The following is a 22,500-nucleotide window of genomic DNA, read 5'->3' as shown; positions in this document are numbered from 1 at the left end:
ATAAGTTTGAATGGAATGACACGGCAATGAATGTTTCAGTTGGGGTACGAAAATGTGTGCAATAATATTTTTGCTCAGTTTATATACACTCTCAGTACTCTGACAGACACATAATTATATAGTCACACACACGCAGACAGACACACAGAAAAACAGACGGACACAGACACTGTTGTGTTATGTGTAGCATACATTCAAAGATTCGACATAAAACACGGAGTCTTCGTTCCATGTGCTCGTATCTTTATGCAGGAAGAGCAAGAGAGGAAGTGGGGAGAGCAGTCTCCCTGTACATCGAATAGCCTAGTGCTCACACTGTTGCGCAATAATGTAACACACACACACACACACACACACACACACACACACACACACACACACGCACACACACACACACACAAACTCACTAACACACACTAACACACACACACACACTTTCACACACAGACACAGACACAGACACACACACATACACACACACACACACCCACACACACCCACACACACACATACATACACACATGCACACACACCAATAGCATTTCCAACCCCAGTCCTATGCCCCCTCCTCTCCCCACACACATACTTCACTGTACTTACTCAATCATTTTTGTCGAACCTCAAAACAAAACAAGTTCTGACTTGCAAATGGACTTAGCTGATCGATTGTTTGTAGCGCATGCAATTAAGCTCGGTTTCCAATTAAACACAGCTTTGGGCACCAGTTGTTGCAATGAAACAGTGATCTGTAATTGACACATCATGACGACCTGTGGAATAGGTTGGTCTTAGATATGTAAGACTAGATGATTACCCGCTTCGCCGGGTACCGGCTTCGCCGGGAAGAAGTCGAGCCGGATACCAGGCTGCGCCTGGGACCCGGCAAAGCCGGGTGTACGCCGGCTTTGCTGGCGCACGAAGGAAAGGAGATAAACGCGCAAAATACTGGAGACCTTCTAAAAATAGTAACGTGCAGTGACCTTCTAAAAATAGTAACGTAGTAACGGGAATATGGATTGACGCCACACGGAGGAAGGGAGATAATCGCGGCTGAAAACACTGGAGAAGATAAGGAAGAGTTACTGGTAGTGGATCCCGACAAAACAAAAAAAAAAATCGGTTCAGCGCGCACAGCGCTGCCCGCTGAGAGCACGTGTTGAAATATCTCATCGATGAGGTTGTGTCCGGGGTGTAGCTGAATACGGTGTCCAAATTTGAAAAAGATCCACCGAGAACTTTGGCAGTGCATCGCGAACAGACAGACAGACAGACAGACACTAGTCGTATATATATATAGATATGCAGGTTGGATTATACACCTGAGGCCAATTTATAAGTGGTTAGGCTATTTTAACATACATGTTTTCTGTTAGGTCAGGTTTGCTTTATCAGGGGAAAAAAAACTAAAAGAAAAGGGCTTAACGCGCAAAATGTTAAGTTAACAACTGAAGTTAGAAAATAGGTGTCACATTTTTTTGCATGCAAACCCTACTGAATGAATTGTAAGATTATATTGTGAATATGCATACAAAATAACAATCAGATGATCAGAAACAGAAGAAGCGAAATAGGGAAACAAAGTAGAACATACAACATAGTGATTTTACTTGTGAATTCAGAAAATACACACACCTTTAAACCCATTTGTGAAGCTCAATTTGAGGCGTGGAGCACAGACAAACATAAATTAAAAGTGTTAGAGCGGATACCGTGTTCAGACATTGTGTTAGATACCAAGTTGAATTATCCCACTTTACCACCGTAAAAAGAAATACACCCCTTAACGCGCAAAAGCTTGAACTGTGATGCTTTTACTACCCCCACCCCCTACCCATTTTGACAGAAAAGAGTGCATATTCTGTTCCAATTAGAAAAGTAAGATAATGAGTTGATGAAAAACTGAAAAAGAGAATTAGGGAAACAAAATAGAACCTCAAACTTAGTAATTTTGCTTGTGAATTCAGAAAACACACACCTTTAAACCCTTTTTTTTAAACTCAATACCTAGCATGAAACACAAACAAACATAAATCAAAAGTGTTAGTGTGGTTACACTGTTATGAAATTGTGTTTGATGCCAATTTAAGATATCCCTCTTAACCACAGTAAAAAGAAATAGACTTACACCCCTTAACGCACACAATGTAGAAATGTGATGCTTTTACTACCCCTACCCCCTGTCCATTTTGGCAGTAAAGAATGCATATTCTCTTCCTATTCGAAAAGTAGTTACAAGTAACAGGACATTTTTGAAATACTAGTTTTCTGTCAGTCCAAGGATTGCTTAGTCAGGTAAAAGTAAACTGACTAGGGTTAACGCACTCATTTTGAGATAATGATTGAAACTTGAACATGTTATATCAAACTGTTCACGCAATTACCATAGACTCTATTGTGAATGTACACAAATCAACATACACACACACCAAGAACGTTAAAACAACGGATATCATCACGATCATCTCTACATAAATGCCAGTTCTAGGATCCAGAAACTCTGCATCTAAAGTCAGTACTAACCTCCTCAACACAACGCCACGCTCACCGGCACTGTTGGCCTAGTGGTAAGGCGTCCGCCCCGTGATCGGGAGGTCGTGGGTTCGAACCCCGGCCGGGTCATACCTAAGACTTTAAAATTGGCAATCTAGTGGCTGCTCCTCCTGGCGTCTGGCATTATGGGGTTAGTGCTAGGACTGGTTGGTCCGGTGTCAGACTGGGTGTGACATGAAGCCTGTGCTGCGACTTCTGTCTTGTGTGTGGCGCACGTTATAATGTCAAAGCAGCACCGCCCTGATATGACCCTTCGTGGTCGGCTGGGCGTTAAGCAAACAAACAGATCGACTCAGAGACACACAGGCAGACGGGCAGACAAATTGTAACACACACACACACACACACACACAAACACACAGACACACTAGCAAAGACACAGACACAGACACTCACAAAACCACACCTTACCCCCCCCCCCCCCCCCCCCAGGACACTCATAAATACACTTACACCCCTCCCCAATTCCGAACGAATTTTGTGATCGAAATATGACGCCTCAACACAGCATTTCATGACCTGTTGACCCGGAAGTCGATATCGGCCGTTGCCATCCGGTTGATGTCTCACCAGGGTAATAATAGTTAATATACTCGTTTTATACGTAGATTACTTCGTGAAGATGTCAACACTACAATTTAAGAGATTGTACGCCTACAATTGACCCGATAAACAGTCAATATCGATCAATGAATTGACTGACGAATGGCCTACACTGACGAATCAGCGCTGAAGCGTAGTCTGTTTTTGCTATAATTTCTGGTTTCAAAAGATACTGGAAAATACCGGTTACTTATGACCCCATTGAACGCCTCATTTGGATGTGTATTTACAATCTTATGTTCTCTCTTTTGTTCTCTAAAATGATTATTCGGTTACGCTCTACTTTATTACGTTGGTGATAAGCAAACAAAACCACACCCAAATACACACAGAAACGCACAGACAGACAGACAGACAGACAGACAGACAGACGCACGCATGCACACACATACGCACACACCTGGAGTGACAAATATACTCCCCGGCCCGCTTGAGCTCACTCAGTCAAGTACTGGGAAACGCACACGATTGGCTTTAATCATACAAACATGAAATCAACAATAACATGAACAAGAACAAGACCAAACAATTTAGGAATATTAACAATAACATCAATAATAACAAGAGTGACAAAAAAACGGACTTGATAAGCAAACAAAACAACAATGATATACATACAGACAAATAGACAGACATACAGACAGACATACAGACAGACATACAGACAGACATACAGACAGACATACATGCAGACAGACAGAGAGGTAGACAGATAGACACACAGACAGACAGATAGACAGACAAGACAGACATACACACACACACACACACGCACACGCACAGGCACACACCGACACACACACACGCACACACAAACACACACACACACCCACCCACCCACCCACACACACACACACACACACACACACACACACGTCTGAGGAAACTTTATTACACAAAACACACATGACAACATCTCCTACGAAACCTCTACCACACTCAGTCTTCAATGAAGATATAAGCCAAATGCAGACACCATACAGTAGCCACACACATCTGGAGATTATTTTTAATCGAGCACATGCGCTCACATGGGGGTGTTCGGACAGCGAGGAGAGTCTGCACAGAAAGTGTATTCTCGAACCGGTGCCGATAGAGACGAATGCGTTCATGCGTTCGCTATCGATTGAGCCATCCCCCCGTCCTGAAAGCTGGTGAAGCTTGGTGGAGTCGCACAGTTTTCTTATTTATTCACATGTTGAAATCATCGCGACCTAACACTACACAGTTTTCTTGTATGCAAAGGCCATCGTTACTGTAGTCGTCAGTCGTCAGAAAAAGTATAGGACAGTGCACACATGCCAATTTCACGCTGGAACGATATGAAAAAGTGTGTGTGTGTGTGTGTGTGTGTGTGTGTGTGTGTGTGTGTTCCATTTAACAGGGTATAGTTGAAGAATCCTCTTCGAACATTCTGATGAAAAAATACACTTCCTATCACACTATTCGTGATAGTCGTGATCAGGACCTCTCCGAACAAACAAATGTCCCACCTCTGTCGGTCCTTCTATCTCCATTTATGCAAGATCAATATCATTCGCCCACTCCTCTCAGTTACTTCTACTACTCAGCTTGTCTCCTCTCTTGTCCTATCTAGGCTTGATTATTGCAGCTCTTTTCTTTCTGGTGTCCCGTCAACCCTCCTCAGCCGCCTCCAACAGGTTTAGAACTGTGCTGCTAAAGTTGTGCCTCGTAAGCGCAAAACACATCGCGCCACACCTCTCCTCAAAAAGCTCCATTGGCTTCTCGTTGATGCCAGGGTGGAGTACAAAATTGCTTGTCTCTCTTTTAGGCACTTTGAGAATACCCTTCCCCAATACCTGTCATCAGTATTGAGCATCTACGAGCCCTCTCGCTCTCTCAGGTCCAGCTCTGAAAAGCTCCTCACAGTACCAAAATTTAAAGTGGAAACGTACGGAAAGAAATCCTTTAAGTATCAGGCCCCTTCTAATTGGAATTCACTGCCCGCTGACCTTCGCAGTTGGTCTTCCCTATCTCTGTTCAAATCAAAACTAAAAACACACCTTTTCCGCAAACATTTACCGTAACATACATTTTCAAGCCTAGTCCGTTCCTGATGGTCACTTTTGTCCCATGTACTGTACATAGTTTTTTCACATATGTGTTTTGCGCGCGCGTGAGTGCGTATGTTTGTGATAATGTATTATTGTGCAATTTGTTTTATGTAATGCGTGTGTGTGCCCGTGCGTGTGTTTGTGATACTGTTTTATAGAGCAATGTGTTATTCATTGACATGTTTGTGATTGCAAGTTAAATAATGTTATGTTGTCGTAGTATTTTGATTGTACAGCGGTTTCAGCAGGGTTGAACCCTGGATACATGCGCTATATGAATAATATGCATTATTATCATTATCATATACACACAGGAGGGTTGGGGACCATGGACTCTTGGGACCCTCTCAAACTCCGCGTAGGGACACTCTAAAACTCCGCGTAGGGACCCTCCAAACATTATAAATGGGGGTCCCGGGACCCTCTAAGATGGGCGTCCGTGGGGAGCCCTACTCTGACACAAATGGGTTTTTTTTATTCATAAACATCTTCCCAAAGGAATCGATCGTCAGCAAGTAGTTCTGCAAATTTGTGAATGAATGGTTGGTAGAAATCATCTAAAATATGTTTGGTTTCTGTTAGCATTCCTCCATATTTCTCGTATTCCGACGCACCAGAGTTGACGATTTCATGTCCCATAACTCTGTCCATCTCCGTGCTGTTCAATGGTGCTGGAACAAAATCAGGTAATCAGTGACGATGACTAATTGTGTGTGTGTGTGTGTGTGTGTGTGTGTGTGTGTGTGTGTGTGTACATGTGTGTGTGTGTGTGTGTGTGTGTGTGTGTGTGTGCATGTGTGTGCGTGTGTATGTGTGTGTGTGTATGTGTGTGTGTGTGTGTATTTGTGTGCGCGCGCGTGTGTATGTGTGTGTGTGTACACGTGCGTGCGTGCGTGTGTGTGTGTATGTGTGCGTGTGTGTGTGTGTGTTGGTGTGCTTGCGCGCGCGCGTGTAGGTGTGTGGGTGTGGGTGGGTGTGTGTGTGTGTGTGTGTTTGTGTAAATGTGTGTGCACGCGCGCGCGTGTAGGTGTGTGTGTGTGTGTGTGTGTGTCTCTGTGTGTGTGTGTGTGTGTGTGTGTGTGTGTGTGTGTGTGTGTGTGTGTGTGTGTGTGTGTGTGTGTGTGTGTGTACGTGCGAGAAAAAAACACACAACAAAACACTAGTAAGCTACATTTCCCAACACTCACCTAGGCCTAAAAAGGCAAAGATTTCCCTCAGTCGCTCCCGCTCTTGACCCCCGTAGTCCTCGTATCTCATGAGGTGCATCTGTTCCCTGGGCCACACCCGTAACCAGTCAGCCATGAACACCGGGTACATACCCTCTACCAGGCGTACCTGAAAGACAAAGGTCACATTAAAGGTTCATGAGCATTTTCTCAAAACGTGGTTGATTTATTGCCACCACTTGTCTCGACTGTGAATCTTTATCACAGACGGAAACCCCTTGAATAGGTTTTACCACCACACAAAACTGAACTAAATATGATGTGGTTCGACAAATAACAATGCGAACCTTATCGGTTGATCACCAGCCTCTACCATATTTATTATTTGGCTTAGGAAGCCAAAGTCATTCAGAACATATTACTACATTTGAGAGGGTACATAGCTTTGTAAGGTTAAGCGATATATTTTGAGTACCCTATGTTTACCATGTTGATTTATGAAGTGCTTGATTATTGGCATGCACAAGTGTGTTTGATATATGTGACCCTCAACCACGGAATGAGTCGCATGTCACCGGATTTTCATATTTTTACATTTTCATAAAGAGTTGTTTATGCTCTATCCAGTGGTGAAAACCGTTTGAGAAAAGAGCGAAAACTGTTTGAGTTATAAGCCTGTGACTAAGGTGAACCTCACACTGTTACCAGACACTCCCCGGACTTATATTAAGCCTAGCCCAGAACCGCGCGAGGTGACATGCGACTCATTTCGTGGTGGAGGGTCACATATTTGTTGAAGGTATTGTTTGTGTTATTTAAACGGGCGTGTGTGTGTTTTCACAACTTTGCTTGACAAAACTAGATATCATTTTGTATTTATCCATTGCTGCTGCACGAATATTGAATTAACAGGTCTGCGTTAGTCATCATCTCCCCGACCCCCCTTTTTTCACCAACCGTCCCGATTTCCCAGGGGCGGATTAGGGAGGGGGGGGGTTACAGAGGTTCCGGACCCCCCCCCCCCCCACCCCCCCCCCCCCCCGGCTGTAAAAAAACACAAATAATACTATTTTTAAAAGAAATAATGAGTGGCTGCTGACACCAGTTAATCATGTTTAAAATCAAGGATAAGCCTTAAATTGTTCATAAAATAGCTAAAACACTTCAGCTACAGCCCCCCAGACCCCCCAACGGGCCCTTGCCCATGTACCCCACAAGGGATCTACCGAGCCATGGACCCCAGGTTGTAACACCCCCCCCCCCCCCCCTTCTGGCTTAACTGCTCCGCCCCTGTTTCCTTCCACCGATATTGTTGTAATCCAAAGTCAAATCACCTTCCCATCCTCGTTTACTCCCTCTGGTTCTTTTGTCACATTCTTTATTAATTTTTGTTTGATATTTCTAACAAGGGTTATGTTACATTTCACAGCACATGAACGATATTTTCTATTTAGATGTGAATATAGTTAGTTAGTTAGTTAGTTGTTGCTTTTTGGGTCCAGCGGACCATATAGGCCAAATCAAGACCCCAGATGTAAATGTACTCTCCCACAAAAGAAACTTGACACAGGTTAACATTTTTTTTTTTTTTTTAGATATGTTGGAGGAAAGCATAATAATTCAGTTTGAAGTTTGTCTGTTACATTGTTGCTAACCACTAAATCACACAAAGAACATAATTGAACCGAGACTTTACTGGGTGGTCGCCCGTTTATGGAATTGCAAAAAAGATTGTTTTCACGAAAATCACGTGCATAGCGCCGTGATGTTTCTGCGTCTGTCCGAGCCTCAAGTGGCAGAGATGAGAAAGCCATATCAACCGCAATTCTGTGACACTCCCTGCGCCTGCAGTTGAGGTGCGGAAAATGCCACGACTGACTGAAGCCCAGCGCCATAATGCTATTGTCCGATTGCAAGCAGGTGCAACTCAACAAGATATTGCAAGGCATTTTGGTGTATCTCAACAAACTGTATGTGCACTATGGAACCGCTTAAATGCCACTCAAAGTGTACAGGACAGGCCAAGGTCAGGCGGACCTCGTGTCACCACAAGGGCTCAGGATCGGTATATCAGGGTGCGACAACCTCTACCGCCAAGCAGATTCCAGGGGTGCCTCTCCTCCCCCCAAAAAAACTTTAAAAAAGAAACATCACGGCGCCATGCACGTACTTTTCGTACAGACAATCTTTTTGCCTTTCAATAAAAGAGCGACCCACCAGTAAAGTTTCGGTTCAATTATGTTCTTTTTTTTGTGGTTTAGTGGTTAGCAACAATGTTACTGACAAACTTTAAACTGAATTGTGTTGCTTTCCTCTAACATATTTAAAACAATTAAATGTTTAGCTGTGTCAAGTTTCTTTTTTGGGAGAGTATATTCATTAACACACTTAGTATAAGCTCAGCTTGTTATGTGACCAAATTGCCCCTGATGTGCTATATATGCAACCCCATGTTCTTGGAATAAAATCTTGTTTAAACCAAAGAGAAAGATCAGCTTTGTGTGCATAGCTATGCCATATCCATACGGGAGGGGTTGAACGAATGTCTATATCTGGCTGAACACAATATTAAGCAACTGAAACAGACGATACGCTTTTTGTGCATTCGAGTAATCATGCCCTAACTGATACTAGAAGAATTGATTCCTGTAAGAATGACTTTATCTGGCTGAAAAAGGCGCCTGAAACAGAACGATACGCTTTCTGTGCATAGCTATACCATATCCCAACCAGAGGGGTTAAGTACATGCACAACTGACTTTACCTCCATGGGTGGAAACAATAATCACCTTAAACAAAAGATACGCTTTCTGTGCATAACCATGCAAGGCTCCTACCAAAAGTAATGATTCCTGTAATACTGACCTGGAAACAAAATAGCACCTTGAACTAAAAAGGTAAGTTTTCTGTGAATAGCCATACCAGAGTGATTATTTCCTTGCACGGCTGACTTTATCTGCCTGAAAAGAATATGCATCTGAAACAGAAATAATTATACGCTTTCTGTGCATAGCTGTACCATACCCATGTCAGAATGATTCACGAGTGACATTACCTGACTTAAAACAAACAAAAACCAGAAACAGAAAGATATGCTTTCCGTGCATAGTTGTACCATACCCATATCGTAGTGGTTATAATTACTGCGCGACTGTCTTCATCTCGCTGGAAAACAATTTTTTTAACGATTTTTGGCAGAAGTTCAAATTTAGACTTGTGGCTGCAGTCACGATTCAATTCATCCCTACATCATCTTACACAATTTATAAGCAAGTGAAATAAAAGTAAAATGAAATACAAATCGAATATATATCGTACAGTCCGTGAAGTGTTTTGCACAAATCCGGGTTTCCTTTCAAGATATGTTTCCTGTTTTAGGTCATACACAGTTTGAAAACTGATTGTTAGTTTTTGTCCAAGTCGTGGGATGGCCTTCTCTCGCGTACAAGCTTGGACAGATCTGAGGCTGTGAGCCAAATCATTGTCACAGAGATGTGAGTAGGATATTTGTTCGCATACGAGGTTCATCCAATAGCAGGAGACAGGAACACTTTGGCAGACATGTTGTCCAGATCATTCGCAGATCAGAGCATACCATAGGCGTATGAATGTTTCAAAATGGATGGTTGCTTTGATCAAAAGAAAACTCGAGAGTTTCTTTTGTTCCCCGGGAAGGGGGGTGTGAGTAGGATATTTGGGCTGTGAAACACGTCGTGATTTTAACCTCCCTAAAGATTGAATTGCGATGCGTAGGGACAGGTTAGAAAGTTATCACGGGTTTCGTGTGTTGCACGAGGGAATATCCTTGACTTAAACTGAACAGTGTTTACCGGTTGGAAAGATACCGTTATTTTTGACTTGGAAGTAGCACAGCGTTTGACATTCTCAACCGAGCAGGTTTGTCAGCGCGTGTCGGTCTTGTTCGGGGAACAAGCAGTCTTTCAAGAGACGGGTCTCTTAAGGTAAATTATTTACTATGTTGTATATTGTTGAAGCTTGAATACATAGCTGGAATGTAAATGTTAGTGTATGCAAAGTGCACTAAATTCTAGTGTGAAGTTTTAAGAGAATTCTTGTTGTGATTGTATTGGGGTTTTTGTTGGGAAATTCTTGAACATAAATGTTGTTACGCATTTATGTTATGTTTAAGACAGTGATGCTATGTATGGTAGTGTCATTAGTGGATTAAGTGATTCATGGATTAAGTATAGCTTGGATATTGACTGTGGACGGAATGTGAATGTAGAATGAACGAGAGAGATGATACATGACTGTTTAGAAGAGGATATGTTTTAAGAGAATGTTGTATTAAGACTTGGGTTAATTCTTTAGGAGTTTCCATGAGGAGTTTCCATGGAGTGTACGAGGGGCGGACCTCACACGGGAGAGCGCAGAAGGATGGTGGCGAAAGAGACCACATCGGCGCAGATGGCTGGACGGGGGAGTCTCCATCGTTACCGGTCGTAAAGACGACGGTTATTTTCGCTAATGGTGAAAGTGTTTCTCGGGGAGAAACGTGAAAGGTGCATGTTGGCATCTATAAGGAGAGTTTCTGGGAAATCATCATCTACATGGATTCAGCGGCACAAGGATGTGTACATGACGACATGCAGTGAGACGTGATACGAACTCGTGAGTGTCTGTCAACACCTTACCGTGTGCAGTAATTTATTATTGAGATAGTATTTTTATATCATTAATCACATGTATGGAGTGATGATATTGTGTGAACTGTGTATTCGAGAAATTGATTGGTATTGATGTTTTGAGGAGAAGAATTGTGTTGTAATTAGTGAAGAATTAATAAGTCTGTATCCTCCCAAATTCTGTGTTTGAAGTGTGTAGTGCGAAAAGTGAAGAGTCAGTTTAATTAGATAGGGCAGAACACGAATACATAACAGTAACTCCTTTATTCGCACCATAATCCACTTCATGACAATCATTTACATGGGAGGGAGTGTGCCGCTAACTGTGTTTTCTTTCCATAAATTAGTATTTTACTTCCCACATTTTAAACATCATATGTTGACCTATTTATATGCATCGGGGCTTGTGGTCAAAACATGAAAATAGACTTTACTCCGCGGCTGTTCCTGCTTATGCTATCACTGGCAGATCCCAGCAGCTTGTTTAACAGAGCCAGGCTGGGGTCTGTCGATCAAAGTTTCCTACGGAAGTAGGGTTAAGGAGTGCATGACTTCATCAGAAATATCGACATGCTTTAAAGATGCCAATGCCACCTGCGTAGAGGCACAGCTGCTGAAGTTAAAACTGTGCTGGGCGAGTCATGTTGCAAAAATGAATGACCACCGCCTCCCATCTTAAAGATGGTGCTAATTGTTGAGCCGTCATTGGGCCACCGCGACAGGGAAGCGCCGCGCAAGAGTTACAAGGACACACTCACAAAGGCATGCACGGATAGCCAAATATCACCAATTTCTCGCGCCATCCGGGCGAGTAACTTCAAAAATTTAACTAGCCCGCCGCACATTTCACTAGCCTGGTACATACCACACACTAAGATTGTGACTGTCGGAAACACACAAAATGTGGACTGGGTGGCCGAGTGGTAACGCACTTGTGCTCGGAAGCGAGAGGTTGCGAGTTCGACCCTGGGTCAGGGCATTAGCAATTTTCTCCCCCCTTTCCTAACCTAGGTGGTGGGTTCAAGTGCTAGTCTTTCGGATGAGACGAAAAACCGAGGTCTCTTCGTGTACACTACATTGGGGTGTGCACGGTAAAGATCCCACGATTGACAAAAGGGTCTTTCCTGGCAAAATTGTATAGGCATAGATAAAAATGTCCACCAAAATACCCGTGTGACTTGGAATAATAGGCCGTGAAAAGTAGGATATGCGCCGAAATGGTTGCGATCTGCTGGCCGATGTGAATGCGTGATGTATTGTGTAAAATAATTCCATCTCACACGGCATAAATAAATCCCTGCGCCTTGAATATGTGCGCGGTATAAATTGCATAAAAAAAAATCCCTGCGCTTAGAACTGTACCCACGGAATACGCGCGATATAAGCCTCATATTGATTGATTGATTGATTGAAAATAGCGGTGATTTGATAGATAACCGGGCTCAGCGATGAACAGGCTTTCAAAGTGATTATACGGCTTTGAAAATCGATAGTACCACCGAAAGTTGTTTTGTATTTGACCCGAACTTTCACTGGCCAGACGGGCGAGCTGCCAGGCGGTTTCTACTAGCCCGGCGGAATGTTTACTAGCCCCTGGCGATCGGGCGACCGATTTGGCCATCCCTGGGCATACACTCACCTCCTGTCACACTGGCCACCGCCCTTTAGCAGCACTGGCCAGCAACAGGGTATCATGTCATCAAACCATCACCAAAGTCACTTTGTTCTTTGAGGACAGCGTGGGAAATAAAAGGCAGAACCGCAAAAAGCTCAGCGTTGCAACAGCACGTTGTGGAATGCTTCGGTTTGAGATGCATAGAGGGAAAAAGAAGGGCTTAGGAGTAGCTCATGTGAGACAGAACCGCAAAACCCCCAGCGTTACAACAGCACCAGCACCTTCAAGGCCTTGCGTTGTGGAATGTCCCGGCTTAAGTCGCATAGAGGAACACCTTTATAAATCATTGTTTGCAAATTCTATCTGATGAAAAAGTAAGGAAAAAAGAAGGGCGAAGGAGTAGGATACAAGCTCAAGTGTGGCAGATGGGCGACTCACCGTAGATTCAAACTTGTACATGGTTCCGTTGTAAGCACAGTGGCGGATGGAGAAGAGGCTGAAGCACTTCTTGTACATGGCTATACTGTCGACCACGAAGCGATGGAAATCTTGGCCAGTGTCTGACGAGAGTTTTCTGACTACTGATGCCTTTCTTAGTTTGATCATCGCCAGGTAACGGGAGTACAACCTGACACAGTCACACAAAATCTGTATTACTCAAACGACATTGCTTTAACAGATCAATACGTCTTTTCTTGATTCCCTCTTCCAAACTGAAACCTCTGACACAACAAGTTCAAGAAGACTTCATCATGCGAATAATGGAGTCACGTAAACATTCCGTCGTTTCTGCTGCATGTATAGCCCATCCATGAACTGAGGATAAAATATTCGAGGTCGAAGTTTGCCTCGGTATAGTGTCGTCATAACAGATGAAGAAAAGTGTTCGTAATGTCCCCGCCAGGCTGTGCATGTACCGGTATCGTATGACATTACGGCCCCACAATATTGATGTCATTTCTGGCAGGCTGGATACTATGCAAACAAAAACAATAACAATAACAATAACAACTCTTATTTGTCCATTTTTTCTTCTTCTTCTGCGTTCCTGTTGCCATGCTACACTGTCAGGCCGTTGACGTGACGAAGTTTGCAGTTCGCCGCAGGGACTCCGCTGGGCCCCACAGTTTCTCCTGTAGGTCGACCATCACAGGCCAGAATTCACTTTTCAGGCCTGAAGAATGTTGTCCATTTAAATGTTACATTAAAACGTGAACTTTTCTCTAACGCCTGTAAACGAGTATAACCTAAACATTCAATACAACTTATCAGGACATTCAATAATTAGACACAAACAAAAACAAAATAACATAGGTTCTCATATAAAAACAAACGCGCCTGTTACCACTAATCGTAACTCAGAGTGCTATATCGTCTTATATTATTATACAAGTACAAATACAACTTGAATAAAATCATTAGGTCTCTACATTATTATTATTCTCTTTATTTATATAGCGCCTTATCCGAAGTTCAAAGCGCATCTATCGCAATTCAAATATTGCACTGTATTTACATTTCATATCACAAGATAACACAAGAAACAATATTATAGCAGCTCAAACAGCCAGACGATTATAAATATAATTTAGTATCATGCTTCCCAACAACACGATGTTGTTCAACACCCCCGATCTTTCTATGGGTCATGAAGAACAAGAGCATAATTTCCGTTTCACATATACCAATACTCAAGAGCATGGCTTCATTCTGTGTAGTGCATGATTTTTACATTTAGTCAAGTTTTGACTAAATGTTTTAACATAGAGGGGGAATCGAGACGAGGGTTGTGGTGTATGTGTGTGTGTGTGTGTGTGTGTGTGTGTGTGTGTGTGTGTGTGTGTGTGTGTGTGTGTGTGTCTGTCTGTCTGTCTGTCTGTCTGTGCGTGTGTGTGTGTAGAGCGATTCAGACTAAACTACTGGACCGATCTTTATGAAATTTGACATGAGAGTTCCTGGGTATGATATCCCCGGATGTTTTTTCTTTTTTTCGATAAATACATTTGATGACGTCATATCCGGCTTTTTGTAAAAGTTGAGGCGGCACTGTCACACCCTCATTTTTCAATCAAATTGATTGAAATTTTGGCAAAGCAATCTTCGATAAAGGCCGGGATTTGGTATTGCATTTCAGCTTGGTGGCTTAAAAACTAATGAGTGAGTTTGGTCATTAAAAATCGGAAACTTGTAATTAAAATTATTTTTTTATTAAACGATCCCAAAACAATTTCATCTTATTCTTCGTTATTTTCTGATTCCAAAAACATATAAATATGTTATATTTGGATTAAAAACAAGCTCTGAAAATTAAAAATATAAAAATTATTATCAAAATTAAATTTCCGAAATCGATTTAAAAACAATTCCATCTTATTCCTTGTCGGTTCCTGATTCCAAAAACATATAGATATGATATGTTTGGATTAAAAACACGCTCACAAAGTTAAAACGAAGAGAGGTACAGAAAAGTGTGCTATGCAGCACAGCGAAACCACTACCCCGCTGAACAGGCTCGTCAGTTTCACTCCGTTATGCACAAGCGGCGGACTACGGTCATTGTGAAAAAATGCAGTGCGTTCAGTTTTATTCTGTGAGTTCTACAGCTTGACTAAATGTAGTAATTTCGCCTTACGCGACTTGTTGTTTTTGAATTAGATTAACAGGTTAATATGAAATTGATCCCACAAACACAATTAGTTCAACAAATGATTCGCATTCTGTAAAGCATGTAGCAATGCTACTGATTTTGATATGACGTCTTTTTCTTTCAAAAGTATGCTTATCCTGCATAATGTCATAAGTGAGAGAGATCACTCATGAGATAACAATGTCACACGCTTTCCTTCTTTGCCACTACTAAAGCAAACGTGTGCAAGATTGTATGTTACACGCTTTGGAGCATGTGCAAGAACGGATTCAAACTCGAAATCGTCCCTCCAAAAGCCCCAAAATGCACACACGACTTTTATTTCTCCTGCTGTTGTCGTGTCTTCTCTTTACAAATTCTTCAACGCTGAGAATACTGAAAACGGCATCCCAGACTACAGTACTGTTTCCATACGCGAGTTTAGCTTCCCTTGGAAAGTGGCTCGCTCAGGAGGCCTGTTAGTCTGAAACTAGAAGGACAGAGTTCTGAACATAGATGACAAAGACCCCGGAAAGAACAAACATTTCGCGGATGCAGACACACAAAGACGTCATGAAGAATGGAATGCTTCAAAAGATACAGACTGTGACGATGACTGTGACGTCATTCACATATACCGAGACGTCATTCATAGTTGTTCGTTCACTTTCGTCAAAAAGTAGATCTCTCCACAATGGCTGCTCCTGTGTTTAGGTTTATCAAGCGTGAGTACGCAAAACGTGTTTGTTCTCTCCTCTGTTGAAGCTGTGAGACATAATCGCCATTACGAGCTAGTCGTGTGACAGAGAGTGTTCTTGCACACTCGACTGCTGCTGTTTCACTCCGGCTAAAGCCGTCGTGAAACATCTACAGTCTCGTGTGCAAGAAAACTCTCTGCCACACGACTAGCTCGTAATAGCGGGTAATATCGTTCAACTAACACGTTGGTATATCATGTAAATGAGGATGTGTCAAACTAGTCTTGCAAGAACCTGCTTTCCACTGCTCATGATGCCTTATAGTCACCGAGACAAACGTCATTCTGGGAACGCTTTTGCGCTAGTTTTTCCCGGAAGAATGCTTGGAACTAACAGGTCACGCTTTACTTTACAGAGTGACGTCTCTTTGCTTTGACGTCAGAGATTGCACGAGACTTTGGGAAAAAATGATATTCCATAGGAAGCGTCTTCAATTTGGACGAGTCGACTCCGGGATGTTTGGAGCGAAAGGCAGACAAGTACCACAGAAAAAAAAGGAGAAACAGAATACTACATGGCTTTCTGTGTCGTACCAGATCCACACTCGTTGCTTTTTAAATATTGAAAAGCTGGCTTTCGGTCGCATTTCAGTCTTTGAAAAAGTCGGGTGAAGCGATATAAAAACATTTAGTCAAGATCAACACCACAAACCAATCATCGCCGAGACTAGTCTCGGCTAAGCATACCGAAGACCGAGACAAGTCACGCTCGCCGCCGCGAAGAAGTCGTCCACTTACTGAACCTATTTTTTTTCATTCTGAGCACAATTTTAGAGTAAACATGACATAATTATGTATATTTTTTTGAATTCAGGAGCAGAGAAATACAATGCCATCATTTTTAAATCTGTTTGCGAAAAATCGATTTTAATGACAATTAATGAGCAAACTCTTTAATTAATGTTTAAGCCTCCAAGCTGAAATGCAATACTAAAGTCCGGGCTTCGTCGAAGATTACTTGACGAAATTGTCAACCAATTTGCTTAAAAAATGAAGGCGTGACAGTGCCGCCTCAACTTTCACAAACTGCCGGATATGACGTCACCAAAGACAGTTATCGAAAAAATTAAAAAAAACATGTGGGGATATCATACCCAGGAACTTTCATGTGAAGTTTCATGAAAATCGGTCTAGTAGTTTTCTTTGAATCGCTTTACACATACACACTGACACACACACACACACACACCACACCCTCGTCTCGATTCCCCGTCTATGTTAAAACATTAATAATAAAATAATGTGACCCTCCACCACGAAATGAGGCGCATGTCACCTTTGCATGATTTTCATATTTTTACATTTTCCTAAAGAGTTTTTTATGCTCTATCCAGTGGTGAAAACCGTTTTAGAAAGGAGTACAAACTGTTTGAGTTATAAGCCTGTGACCCTCACACTCCCCGGACTTATATTAAGCCTAGCGCAGAACCGCGCGAGGTGACATGCGACTCATTTCGTGGTGGAGGGTCACAGTAAAAAGCAACTCGTGAAAATCTGGTACGACACAGAAAGTCATGTATTATTCTCTATTTATTGGAGCTCACAATCACTACGGTCCCAATCATTACACTGCCGATAAAAACGTCGCCACATGTGCAAGCCAACAAAGCAACATAATCGTTTGGCAATATAAGGGAGGTAACTGTGAAGCAAAGGCTTGCCAAGGCCTGAATTGTTGCCCCTTAATTTGTAATTCTGCCTGTGTCTTCTTTTAACCTGTTTTAGTTTTGTTTAATTTTTATTTTATTTTTGTGGATTTTTTATTAATTTTTTTTAAACATGTATATATGCTGTACATTCCAGGACATCACATAAATAAGGGGACACATTCATAAACCTTATTTATTTCTCAGAATCAATTTATACCTAACCTGCCTTAATACTTGCTGGCGCTTTCAGATTGCATTTTCAAATGTCTTTGGTAGTAAGGTCGAATTTCAAAGACATTTCTGTTTCCAATTAAGCAATTGTGGATTTGTGTGTATCTGTGTGTGTGTGTGTCTGTGTGTGTGTGTGTGCGTGTGTGTGTGTGTGCGTGTATGTGTGTTTGTGTGTATCTGTGCGTGTTTGTGTGTATGTGTGTGCGTGTATGTGTATACATGCGTGCCTAGATATGACTTACGTCATATTAGGCTGACCCATCTAGAAACCTTCAAACACACGCGTGCAAGCATTTTCAGAGAGACAACTCATTGACCTTGTGGTCGGGTGCCGGAAGGCCAGTAATATCTTGGCACCCGGAAACACGTGATGAATATGCTGGCCGACGATGAAGCGTGGTTCCAGACAGCCCTGGTTACCGTCCAGCAGATGCCAGTACTGGGGGTCCCAGAAATAAGATGGGGAATAGTCACCTGCAAGCAATAACCGCTCTCACAGCATCGAGTTTTTACCTGTAAGTATACCTGGTATTTACTTTTTTCTTCTTCTTTTTAAATTTAGGCTGTTAATTTCATAACATTATTGTGTTCTTGGTTACTACAGACCTCCTGTCTTAGACTGATTATAAGGCGGGGATGTAGCTCAGTCGGTAGCGCGCTGGATTTGTATCCAGTTGGCCGCAGTCAGCCTGAGTTCGTCCCCACGTTCGGCGAGAGATTTATTTCTCAGAGTCAACTTTGTGTGCAGACTCTCCTCGGTGTCCGAACACCCCCGTGTGTACACGCAAGCACAAGACCAAGTGCGCACGAAAAAGATCCTGTAATCCATGTCAGAGTTCGGTGGGTTATAGAAACACGAAAATACCCAGCATGCGTCCTCCGAAAACGGCGTATGGCTGCCTAAATGGCGGGGTAAAAAACGGTCATACACGTAAAATTCCACTCGTGCAAAAAACACGAGTGTACGTGGGAGTTTCAGCCCACGAACGCAGAAGAAGAAGAAGAAGAAAAAGAAGAAAGACTGATTATTTCATAAGTATTGTTTTCTATAGACCTTCCTGATACAGGTATGTTTGTGTTGTAGGCTACTGTATTTAAAATAAAACAGTTTAAAACAAAACTAATAACCCTGATATCAAAAGGTATACTACAAGTCATACACAAACTAGGCAGCTGCGTTTAACTTTTAGTACAGGTATTTGTGACGAGGCCGTTTATTGCAAAAATATGCAGTAAGTTATAATTATGAATGAAAATGTCATTTATTCCCCTGCGCTATTCACTTAACTGATTTATTTTACATAAGGTAGTGTCTATACCGAGATAACGATTGCCGGGATCGGGACATGGATACCGTCTGTGAGTCTGCACATACAGTTGACGCGTGTCCGCCTGTATTCGAACCAGTGATCCTAAGATGACAAGCTCAGTGCTCTACCTTCTTCTTCTTCTTCTTCTTCTTCGTCTTCTTCTTCTTCTTCTTCGTTGATGGGCTTAGACTCCCACGTTCACTCATGTTTTTAGCACGAGTAGAGTTTTACGTGTATGACCGTTTTTACCCCGCCATTCAGGCAGCATACGTCGATTTCGGGGGAGGCATGCTTGGTATTTTCGTGTTTCTATAACCCACCGAACTCTGACATGGATTACAGGATCATTTCCGTGTGCACTTGGTCTTGTGCTTGCGTGTACACACGAAGGGGGTTAAGTCACTAGCAGGTCTGCACATAAGTTGACCTGGGAGATCGGAAAAATCTCCACTCTTAACCCACCGGGCTGCAGCGACCGGGATTCAAACTCCCGACCTCCCGATTAGGAGGCCGACGTCTTACCACCACGCCACTGCGCCCGTCAGTGCTCTGCCAACTGAACTACCCAGCCCCATGTGGTGAATCCTTGCATTGTTTTTGTTTTCTCTCTATGACCAGCAAGGGATATAACTTCCAAGGTCCATACAGATTCAACAGAGTTATTCATCTTACTCGTCAATCACGAAAGGTGATTACAGTGTCAAATAATGGTACTGCAGTCACGGTAACTTAATGCACTTTCTACCATAGATTGTTCATTATTTTTGACGGGCGCATTGGCCGAGTGTATACGACATCGGCCTCCTATGTGGAAGTTCGCGGGTTCGAATCCCGGCCGCGCCTTGAGGGTTATCTCATTGTCTCCCAGGTACGGATATATCCGCTCAGACTGTTAGCTTCAGTCGCTTCCTGTAACGCCTGCATTCCAGCGTGTTGATACACAGTTACTACACATTTACTACAATTCTGAGTGACCTGCAGCAGCACAGCTGGTCTCGGCTAAAACAAACTTGGTCATCATGGTTGGGGTACAAAGTGTTACGGGTGGATATTTTTCCGATCTCCCAGGTCAACTTATGTGCAGTGCTAGTGCCTTATCCCTCTTCGTGTGTACACGGAAAAGATCCTGTAATCCATGTCAGAGTTCGGTGAAAATACCCAGCATGATTCCCCTGAAAGCGATGTATGGCTGTCTGAATGTCGGGTTAAAAACGATCATACACGTAAAACCCCACATGAGTGAACGTTGGAGTTTCAGCCCATGAACGAAGAAGCAGAAGAAAGAGAGTTATTATTTTCAGTCATTGACCACTGTTATAATATATCATGATCGAAGACGTGGCTTACCAAAGATTTTGACAGCGAACTTTTTGATCGTCAACTCTCTCTGCAGAATCTGAATTTCCTTCCAAGCGATTTGGTCCAGGTACTGTTCGAAGGGTACCCCTACTGTAACATGTAAAGAAACAAAAACATCGAGTTAAAAAATAAACTTTATTCTAATCACTTTTTCTTTTTAGCAAGGATGTTGCTGTTGTTGTTGTTGTTGTTGTTGTTGTTGTAGTAGTTATTTTGTTGTTGTTGTTGTTGTTGTAATGTTGTTGTTAGTGTTGTCTTCATTGTCGTCATTGTTGTCGTTGTTGTTGTGGTTGTCATTGTTGTTGTTGTCGCCGTATTATTTTGTTGTTGTTGTTGTTGTTTTTGTTGGTGGTGGTGGTGGTGGTGTTGTTATTAGTGTTGTTGTTGTTGTCGTCGTTGTCGTTGCTTTCGTCATCGTCGTTGTTGTTGTTGTTGCTGTCGTTGTTGTTGTTGTCGTTGTTGCTGTTGTTTGGTGGAAACCACGAGAAGCTTTGGGGAACGGCATAGTCACTGCAGCGGAGTGCAGACTTCACCATACAAATGTTATTTTAATCTGTAGGTCGGTACTATGGCCGGAAACCGAGAAGAAGAAGAAGAAGAAGAAGAAGAAGAAGAAGAAGAAGAAGAAGAACAAGAAGAAGAACAAGAACAAGAAGAACAAGAAGAACAAGAAGAACAAGAACTAGACGAATTGAAAGATCTTTACTTTGGTTTGCAATCTCATTAGACGTGTCCTCTTCGTCATCATCGTCGGACCTGAAGCGGTATCTCTCCCACCAGTGGTACTCTTTTTGCCTGGTGGTGATGACATCGGGATGCATTCGGAGACGTCTGAAAGTAATCACAGAAGATCTGATGTCCACGCTGCTATGCACATCTTTTACTTCACAATTGTCCTGCCTGATATCGCCACGATCGGGCATCTCGGCTAAATGATGATGATCGTGATGATGATTATGATGATGATGGTGACGATAATGACGAAGAGGAATTTGCCAGGTGAAGAAAAATCAAAAGTTTGTGAAAGGCATTCAGTAAATCTTGTATTCCATCCAGATGATTTTTTTTAAAGGAAGAGTCGTTTGGACAAGCCACCCCGACACAATGTAGGTAAAGAACGAACGAAAGAAAGAAATGAAAGAAAGAAAAAAGACAGAGAGAAAGAAAGGAAGAAAGAAGGAAAGAACGAAAAAATACTTTAAAAAACATCTTTTGTTGATGATTATGGTGGAAAAACAAACAGACTTGTCAAACAAATAATCTAGACATTGCATGAAGCCAGAATGAAAAAGAAACGTAATGCTTGTCACGACGAAAACGGCGATGACGCTTATGATACTGCTGTGTTTACCTGGATATGTCAGATGTCCCACACTTGGCCACACCTGCCAGGTACACATAAGGTAAACACCTGAGTCCTGTCTTTGTCCTGGGCTGTTCGTACCAACACGGATTCTTGCTGTTGTGTAGATATTTTCCAGGTTCCTGAACACGAAGAAGACTTCAAAGATCTCAAAGGTCTTCAAAGATCTGGGGTCAACAGTTAAATTCCTCATCTCAGATCTGAACAGGCTTTTACATGCAATAAATATGATCATCCCTCCATTTGGTCATTTACTAAAAATCAATATTTTTGGTACTCACTGTGCCCAGTGGGAATGTGTGTAATGAATTAATTCCTTCGAAGCCACTGGAGGATTTTTCAGAAATTAAGATTCATCAACAAAATCTATCTCACCACAACAAGCAGTCAGTGTGTTGATTGTGTGTATGTGACCACGTGACAGGGCTGCCTATACGGACGCTCAACCTAAAGGGTCCGTGGACCCCCACATTTAATGTGTAGGGGGTTCACGGACGCCTCAGTGGGATCTTAGAGGGTCCAAAGACAATGAGGGTTATAAACTTCCTTT

General features: G+C 42.5%; 1 protein-coding gene across 1 annotated transcript in view; it reads right to left on the bottom strand.

Moving 5' to 3' along the window:
• Positions 1-4,029: 4,029 nt before the first annotated feature.
• The window catches only part of LOC138973239 (carbohydrate sulfotransferase 15-like), a 21,046-nt gene continuing 2,575 nt past the window's right edge, over positions 4,030-22,500 (bottom strand). Inside the window, exons 3-9 of the mRNA XM_070345958.1 lie at positions 21,939-22,072; positions 21,294-21,418; positions 20,576-20,677; positions 18,236-18,392; positions 13,094-13,283; positions 6,416-6,563; positions 4,030-5,899 (exon numbers count right to left, since the gene is read on the bottom strand). Coding sequence (XP_070202059.1) covers positions 5,703-5,899; positions 6,416-6,563; positions 13,094-13,283; positions 18,236-18,392; positions 20,576-20,677; positions 21,294-21,418; positions 21,939-22,072 — 1,053 coding nt within the window. The 3' untranslated portion in view covers positions 4,030-5,702. The remainder of the gene's footprint in view (positions 5,900-6,415; positions 6,564-13,093; positions 13,284-18,235; positions 18,393-20,575; positions 20,678-21,293; positions 21,419-21,938; positions 22,073-22,500) is intronic.

The sequence above is a fragment of the Littorina saxatilis genome, linkage group LG8 (genome assembly GCF_037325665.1).
Source record: "Littorina saxatilis isolate snail1 linkage group LG8, US_GU_Lsax_2.0, whole genome shotgun sequence".
NCBI lineage: Eukaryota > Metazoa > Mollusca > Gastropoda > Littorinimorpha > Littorinidae > Littorina > Littorina saxatilis.
The sequence above is the reverse complement of the archived record's forward strand: the minus strand, read 5'-3'. Positions and strand labels throughout refer to the sequence as shown.